We start from the raw sequence: 9,057 nt of genomic DNA, 5'->3' as shown, positions 1-9,057 counted from the left end.
AAAATAGGGAGCAACTCACTCAATTCCCGAATATTCAAAGACAAATGGTCAGACCGTTTCCAAGAAGATTCCATTCCAAGGCGTGTTCTTCACAAATATTTTGTCATCATAAGACAATGTATGAAATTTATTTACCAATAAATAGTTAACCAAATCGGCATTGGTACTCACTACATCTTTTACATTTGCCATTGTCGGTGTCTTTACCTACTTACCACTTACGGCCGGTTTCATAATGTATTTTTTCTACTTTGCGTTCGTACTGATGCTATTACGATACTGTTTTGCGTATCGTAATAGGAAAAGGCGTGATATAATAGTAAAACTTAAAATAGTGAAATTTAATTTTTTTATTTTGACGGATACTGTGGTGTCACGGCAGACCGCAGACGTGACCTTGGGTGGAATCCTTCAACTTTAACGGTTTTAAATTTTAAATTATTTTCTTTCATTGAAAAAGTGGCAAAGTAGAAAAAATACTGCATGACATCTCGTTTATAAGGCATTTTATCGCACTTACTCCTTTTAGGGCACTCCTCGCAAGCTCGTCGTGCTCTAAAACCGTGCGTGCGATAAAATGCTTCTTATAAGACTCGTATCATAATATACTATTAGGAGCGGTTTTAAATTTAAAACTATCTTTAACTAAAAATTGTGTTTCATATTCATTAACGATGTCTTTAAGTCCTTAAAACCCCCTTTAACTTTAAAAGCTCGTTGTCGGTCTTTTATCTCGTTAAAGGTGGATTTAAATGGGGATCATAACCTCAATTATTAGGCATTCACGTTCTTTTTGGGACCGAGTTGGCTATGATTTTTTCTTTTCATGTTGGACTAACTGATTCAGTGATGCAACGGATGCAATTTTTTTTTCTGTCAGTGTCTGTTCGACATTTTATTGCCACCGGATTGATCATTTTAATATTCGTAAGAAACTAAATGATTTGTTAAGCGTGTAAAAATAATTTAAATTTCCGTCAAAGGAACAGTCAAAATTGCCAAAATAATTTTATTACGATAAAAAATGTCTATTAAACGATTTAATTTAATTAAAAAAGCACAGACCATATTTAAGAGATCCGGCAACAATGTACCTATTCAGAAAATATAACCCTAAACTGAGAACAACCTAACCTAACACAAAAAGTGTCAATTTCCTTTAGGGAATTTAGTTATCACCGAGGTACTGCCAACAAAATCACTAGATGGTCATAGCCAACTCGGTCCCAAAAAGATCGTGAATGCCTTATACATGACAAGTGACATTTCGCTAGTACAGTGGCGAGCACGGAATTTCGCACACATTGGACATTTCACTGACTTAATTTTATTAAAATGAGATACCTACTGGCGGCAGTTTCGTGACAGTTTAGGTGAAACATCAGTCATGATCACATATATCATGCGTATCCCACCTCATTATTGATTATAATGACAATAAAGCTTAGACTAGATAGTTTTTTTTAATGACGTACAAATTGGCGTGCGAAATTCCGTGCTCCCCACTGTACATTGCAACAAATTGCTGCTTTTTTTTGTGAATTAGTAGGTACCCAATAATTCAATTGATTATAAATCAACATTTCGGAAACTTATAGGTCCTATTTAGAAAATAAAGATATTCCATGAATTCATTAGTTTTTATTGCTCAATTGTTTTCTTGCTAATTCAATCTGTAAGTCTAATATTTTTCCTTTCATGTTCTTCTCTTTTCTCTTTAAGTGTAGGATGTTATTTTATACAACTTTTGTTTTAGATTTATAAAATTATTCCTTCACTTGAAAGGTTGGATTTGGCTTTTTTGGTCGCAATCTTTTATTAATCGGATGTTTTAATTTGGCGCTGCTCCACTAGCAAAATGTAAAATTCAGACTTTAAACAAAAATTAAAATACTCGAAATATATTTCAAAGTCCGAGGGAAACAGTTGCGAGTTACCAAAACTTTCAAACGTTTACTGTAAAATTCTAGAGGAAAATGACCACGTAAACACGGTGGATGATTCGTTTTCGAACTAATGCAAATTTTAACTAATGTTTCGATAGTCCGCGTTTATGAAATGCAGTCTTCTTTATTTTAGCTTTAATGTCGCAACTTTTTTCATTCGTTGTTTAGCTAAACTCCATCCATTTTCAATATACACAACTAAATCTAGTGATTTTAGTAACTTTTGTGGTGTAATAGGATACAACTTTTTTCTACTGTAAACGCAATGTCAGATAATAATTCAGGTTAGGTATGTATATTTTGAAGGTTATAATGTACGATTATTGTCATTTTTTACAAATCTCTAATCGAGTCCCGCAATCAAGCAAAGTAAACTAGTTTTGAATATTTTACTTAAAATATGGTATTCTACAGGTTAATATTAAATACCGGCATTGAAACCAACAAGTAGGTAACGAAAAGATTTCAGAGCAGGACACAGAGTGGAAGCATGATACATTCAAAATGAATAGTGCTCAGGAGCAGACCCTCTCAAGTCAAGCCTGAAGACCGGCGGTCTTGTAATTAAAAAAAGCGCACAACGGCGCAAATATTTCTTCACTGTTCCATCGTGCGTCCTTTCCATTCTGTGCTTGTGCCCCCGATCCAGAAATTACTCCGTATTTTTCCTTCAGATATCTGTAGGAGACTGAAGCTAACATTTTAAATAGATCAATTTAAATTAAAAGTGGATTTATCAACTTACGGCAAAAATTTCCTCAACCATTCGGTAAACTGGCATCTTCCCCAAATTTGGACCATTTACTTCCCAAATGTTTTTAAAACACCGGTGAACACTTTGTTTTATTTCTAAAGTGAAGCATTTTCTCTTTATAACCCTGCCTGTGGCCTCCATGATATCGCTACTTGATCGTATTTTTTTCAATAATTATAATGTGACAGTGTCAAATATTTTGACAAATTCAAAACGTCCGCTTTGAATGTTCAATATTAGAAAAAATAAAACACTTTCATTGCAATACAAAAAAAAAAAAAAAATCCCTAACAGTAATGTACAGCGTGATCAACAATGACTGAGTCTGTTGGCAATGAAACAATTGAAAAATATTGGTGTTTTTCTGTTTAGTAATTGGCACTGACCGGATGTTTTAAGTTGACATGACATTTAAAAAAAATTAGGTTATGTCGGGTATGTTTATGCCACCGCCGCGCCGGCTTGATGGTTTAATGCCTGTGATTTCCACGGCGCCACTTTAGGGGGGAATGTCACTAAATAATCATAACCTCACAAACAAATGTAATGAATTCAGTGAAGTTGTCAAAGTGCAATGTCAAGAGCCTCACAGTTTAAAAGTAACTTTAATAACAAAATAGTTATTTTCATATGAGTAGTGCTGTCAGATCACTTTTCAGGTATGAGGCCGAAATTTGAAGCACGAGGCGTCAGCCAAGTGCTGCAAAACAGGCCGAATACCTGAAAACTGACAGCGCACGAATATTGAATAACATTTTTCGTGTTCGTTTAGGCAGAGTCTTAAAAACATTAATTTATTGTAAATTTTGAGGTTATCTTTGACAGATGTCAAGTTAGGTATATAACCGGGAAAGTTTATATATTTAGTTATATACCACTTTCCCGGTTATATATCCCAGGAAACGAACACGAAAATGTTATTAATTTAGTTGATGCTACTTCTGCTTGGTGTTTCTGGTTTTTAGTATTTTGCTGTTAGTGTTTAAAGTGGCTTTTTTATCATATTAGAACTGATATTGCGGTAAATGCAGCAACAACAAGTTCCGTTAGTTGTAAACCTATTTCTGGAATAATATTAAAATTATAATCTCAATCTTGGATTTGCAGTGGGTACATTATTTCCTAAACGGGTCATTTCAGATGAAGATGGGTCCATAACAAAACAATTATATTTGCTTAATTAATCCGTGCCATTCTTGGTGGAAATGAGTGGAAAGTATACTTTAAGTTTTGTACAGTTTTGAATGTAATTACATAATTTTGGACAATTATTATTCTATGAATTTGTACTCGCCACTGACCAAGATATTTTCAAAAAACGCGGCGCCGAAACTTTGTCCCTTCCGCAAAACCAAACCAGTGGACCAGTGCGCAACATCTTGCTTCTGCCAATTTAGAATGTCCAAAATGTAATTACAATTAAAGTAAAGTATCATTTATCACGGGACAACTACGTATGACTGCATGCATCATGCAGATACATGAGTGTGGAGTGTGGACTGCATGTCTAAATTGTCACGATGCACATGACGTTGTCACACATTTGATAGCATGACAGTTAGTTGCTAACAGCAACCCCCGAAAACAACCCCAAATGTCAGAATCATGAGAACAATAGGATTTTTCGCTCTATGCCCAGGCCGCTATAGACACTCGGACTATCTAGCAGGTCGTGATTTAAACCAACCTGAATTAACCCAAGATACCTACCTTGTCCGTGTTAACCCACATAAGTCGTCTTCTAATTCTCACAAATAGTAAATATCATTTCCAACATAAAAACACATGCCCTTTCAAACGGTAAAGTCAAATTTCCATGTTCCCTTATTATTTTTTCGACCTACCCTCACCCTCTTCCACCCCCCGTGATCCGATTGACACCAAAAGCTTTTCAACTCGAGAGACCATGGGTAAGTTTGTGTTGGTCAAATTTGAAAGCAATCGGTCAAAGCGTTTTTGAGTAATCGTGGGAGAACGAAAAGTGGGACAGACAGACATCATTCTAAAAACTTCATAAACGTGTTCAGGGGACCTCAAAACGCAAAGATCTGATGAAATTAGTAATTCGAAATTTTGGACCGATCACAATAACTTACCCACCTTTGGTCGGGTAAGTTAAAAATGGAAAAATCCCAATTAAAGAAATATTTTAAAATTAAGCCTATGATTATATTTCTAATTTTTATAGTTGAGAAAAATTAAAAATCTTTAGAAATTAAAAACCACTTTGGTATCTTCAGTACTACGCTCTAAATTAAGCAATCTAAATTAATAAAAAATAAACAAACCAAAAAAGAAAAAAACATATTTAAAAAAATAATTCTATTTAAACCATAAAAATAAAAATTAATTATCCTAATACGAACAAACCGAAAGATTCCTCTAAATCCATAAAATTCTCTTCACCCACTATCTATGATATTAAAATAACCTTACCACCAACTAAACGAACACCAGAAACTCCCAAAGTTGCCTAAAGCTAAATTCACAACACAGACTCATGCAGTTCTATTGTGTTTATAAAAATTGAAACGCTAAAAACACCATTAAAATTATTGTATTCATTTAACAATGGTAATACAATGACAATACAAATAAAAAAAGACGTCTGTGCCATCAAAAGTCTATTCATGGCTGGTAACAGTTTCTGGAGGTGAATCGCCAATAGTGTAAGTCAGACTAACTTTCCCTTCTTTAGTCATATGCAAACCCATAAGAATTTTCTTTGTGACATTTTTGTAGTTGTCGAAGCTTGATTCATACTGTCGCGTTCTAATTTGAGAAAGAGCGGCCGCTGATGATTGGTCAGCAAATTTTAATTCCACAATCAAGCCAGCTTCATTCAAAATCATAAGCAAATCAAGATGAGGCGGTCTTCCTTTAGATTTTCTTCGGGAGATGCTTAGTTCACTGCGAACTATATAAAATTTAACATTATATGCCAAAACAAAGAGAATACAATAAAATTCGTCCTCATTTTGGGGCATTATGGCTCCATCAAACAATTTAGAGACAGCCTTTGCATATTCAGTAAATACATTTTTGTCTTCTCTTGTTAGCACTGATTCTAATGCAGCCAAATAACCCTCAATATTTTCATCTAAAAGCTGGTGTTTCTTTGAAAACAATTCTACATCATAACATTTTTCCTGAAACAACGTCCTAATTTCTTGATTTGGAATCCGAATGGTGATTCTTCGATTCTCAGGGCTAGTGCGTAAAACATTCAAGTATCCATTTTCGGTCAACAATTGGAGGAAAAGATGTGCATCTGACATATGTATAGATTTAAGTTCTTGATGACCCAAGTTTAGTAAGGCAATTATGTTTTCTTTCGAAAATTTTTGAATGGCCTTTATTTCGATCTCTTCTCCATCAATAAGATCTTCAATCAATTTACGAATGCGATTATATCCAAACAGATGTTTTAGGTGAGTGATGCTGGCCGAGTCAACCCAGTAATTGTCAAAGCATGGTTTCTTCATTTCGTGACTTGTGCTCAAATATTTTAAAACTGAATAACAGCTATAAATGGCATAGTCCCCTGAATACCTTAATTTATAACCATTGTACCACTTTTTTACTTGGTCATTATTAAAAGCAACAAATTCTTCTTTTTCAAACAGACTCTTCACTTCTATATCTGTAAATCCAAAATAAGGAGAAAATCTGGGGTCACTCAAAAACTGATAATACTGGATGTTGTTCGCGTCGCCAGATAAAACTTGTTCTGCGACGGGGACACAGGCATTTATTAACCCTCTGTTGAGATGTTCGTTGTTTTTGAACGTAATGGACATGATGCGACCGATAACATAGATGGTTTCGTCCAGAACATCATTCTTTGAAGTTGATTGCTTGACGATGATGTTCATGAAAGGAGAATCGAATTCATCGATTAATACATAAACGAGTTTGTTATGGTACACATGTAAACAGTGAGATAAGAGCTTCAATCCGTCGATCACATCACCTCGACTTAAATTTTCAGAAGTTTTCCAATACTTCTCAAATTCTTCAATACAGTCCACAACCTCCAATTTCGTATCTGACCAAGAATATTTTCCATCAATCTCTTTTATAAGATACTGATGTTCATTAAATGCACAGTAAATGAGATGCTTTAATGATTGAAGGAGTTCATCTTCAGTTATACCAGAGATATTTTTAAAGTCCACGTATATGACAGGATTCTCTTGGCAGTACTTATCAAAAAAAAACCTTTCCTCTTTCCATATCTTTAACTGATTGTCTTGGAAGAGTTTTTTGTTCCCTGTTAGGAATTCTTTCACCATGTCCATGTTTGTTGATTTCCCAAAGCGGCGAGGCGCCAAAGCTACTATCACTTCATCATCTGCTTCAAGAAAGGCTTTAATAAATAGCGTCTTATCCACAAAGGCAGCAACGTGTATGATTTCACTAAATGATTGTGTGGACAAATTACATATTTTCTTTGGTGATGTGCTCTGAAAAGATAAAAACATATATCACATAACCATGCAAGAACAGAAATGCTACATAAACAGGTATGAGACTACATTTATTAAACTTGCCTTTCTTTGTACCTCATTTGCACTTCCTCCTTCCATTCTTGCTCGTTTTTCTAGATGATAACTCATCGGCTAGAAACAATAAGAATAATGTAAAACAATCTGGAGACCTAAACATAATACAAAAAATGTACAGTTGGTTGCAGAAAAAACGGAAAATGAAACTTTTTATAGTGTGAACAAAATCTGATGACACTGACAGTTTTCAAAAAATTAATGTAATTTTTTTTTTTTACCAAAATGCCTCATTTATCTGAAACAGACAGAGCTATCATCGCCGGCCATTTAGAAAATGATAGAAAAATTACGGATCTAGATGCAGAATTTGGAGTAGTAAAAAGTACAGACAAGAAATTCTAACCTCGCCGACCTGTCGACAGTTTTACATTAACAAAATTTTAAGGAAAAACGTCAACATAGTTTTTGACATTTTCCGTTTTTTTTTTGCAACCAACTGTATTATTTTTTTAATAAGCACAAGGTCAGGGAAGTATGAAATAAAATCAACATTTATTAATGTCATGCCATTTTGGGCTTACATAAGTCCTAATATAAACTGTATAGTGTGGGTATAACAGCATAATACGTAATTTACATCAACACATGAACAAAAAAACGCCAAATAACAACAGACAAAAGCTTAACAATAAAAACACCTTTCCAGCATCCACAACCCTGGTGAAGCTTTTTTTATATACTTGTATACATCAACGGTACTGAACATGGAATAATTAGAGTCCGCAATCTGGCTTATGAATAGATTACCTATCAATAATACTAATTTAAAACAAGCTTTAGGAATTGATAATTCTCTTTATAATTGTTTTCACGTTTTTTTTTTATTTTTTTTTCAACACAAGGAATTCCTTCCTCAGAGAAAATTGGCATAAAATCATAATTAAATTTAATATCATGACTTATATTACCTTGTGTTTTTACAAATAAAGTAAAAAACATGTTATTCATATCATTTACTCCCTCATTACAATTATGTTTTTTTCTTATATTGTTTTTGCTTTTTTTTAGTAAATCAGGCATAATTTCTCGATTTATTAAATTAGAATAATTATATTTTGTCCATGAAGTGATAAATTAGTCAAAATCGACAAAATGGATTAACTGCGAGTTTTGAAGATTTTTCCGATTGTGATTTCGTTTGTCAACATTTTAAAAATCATTAACTCTTTACCATACTAAACTAAACATAACAGAGTCGCCCAATCTTTGTAACATCAATGGCACATTATATTTAATGATTAATATTTTTTTTTAATAAATTTAAAAATGACCAATACTAAAGAGAACAAAATTGTAGCAGAATATTATACACAATTTAAAAATAGTTACAAATCTTTTACTCAAGACTTATTTATTTGTATTTAATAAGAGAAAATTCACAATTAAGATCACGTGACGGCAATTTTAATTATACCATTATACTTTGTGCAGTAGCCCCTCTACCACCCACTGTTCCTAAACAAAGTTAATAAAAGAAAAGCACCAAACACAAACTAAACCAGAGAAACAGATCAATTAACAAACGTATTGGAATCATACACATACATCACCATATCACCATTAATATCTGGCAACAATGCAGAGCATTTCTACATCAACGGGGCTGCGCGTGTGAGATGCGCAGTTTGGGCGACGTAAACTACAAGATTACCCGATTTTAATAATTGTAACCAAGGTTTTAAGCTCTCTTTAATTTTAAACTACGACGGTGAGATTGGCCATTACAGTCCTTTTTTTTTCATAAACAATTGTCAGTGTCAAAATCAGAAAAAAATTTCGTTGTATGGCG

The 9,057-nt window shown here is 33.6% G+C and overlaps 1 protein-coding gene across 1 annotated transcript in view; it reads right to left on the bottom strand.

The window, feature by feature from the left end:
- Positions 1–5,241: 5,241 nt before the first annotated feature.
- LOC138128431 (uncharacterized) overlaps positions 5,242–9,057 on the bottom strand; it is a 28,932-nt gene continuing 25,116 nt past the window's right edge. The window contains exons 2-3 of the mRNA XM_069044663.1: positions 7,254–7,322; positions 5,242–7,166 (exon numbers count right to left, since the gene is read on the bottom strand). Of these exons, the coding sequence (XP_068900764.1) occupies positions 5,325–7,166; positions 7,254–7,319 (1,908 nt within the window). The 5' untranslated portion in view covers positions 7,320–7,322 and the 3' untranslated portion in view covers positions 5,242–5,324. The remainder of the gene's footprint in view (positions 7,167–7,253; positions 7,323–9,057) is intronic.

The sequence above is a fragment of the Tenebrio molitor genome, chromosome 4, assembly GCF_963966145.1.
Source record: "Tenebrio molitor chromosome 4, icTenMoli1.1, whole genome shotgun sequence".
NCBI classification, from domain to species: domain Eukaryota; kingdom Metazoa; phylum Arthropoda; class Insecta; order Coleoptera; family Tenebrionidae; genus Tenebrio; species Tenebrio molitor.
Note: the sequence above shows the minus strand (reverse complement) of the source record. Positions and strands in the feature narration are given on the sequence as shown.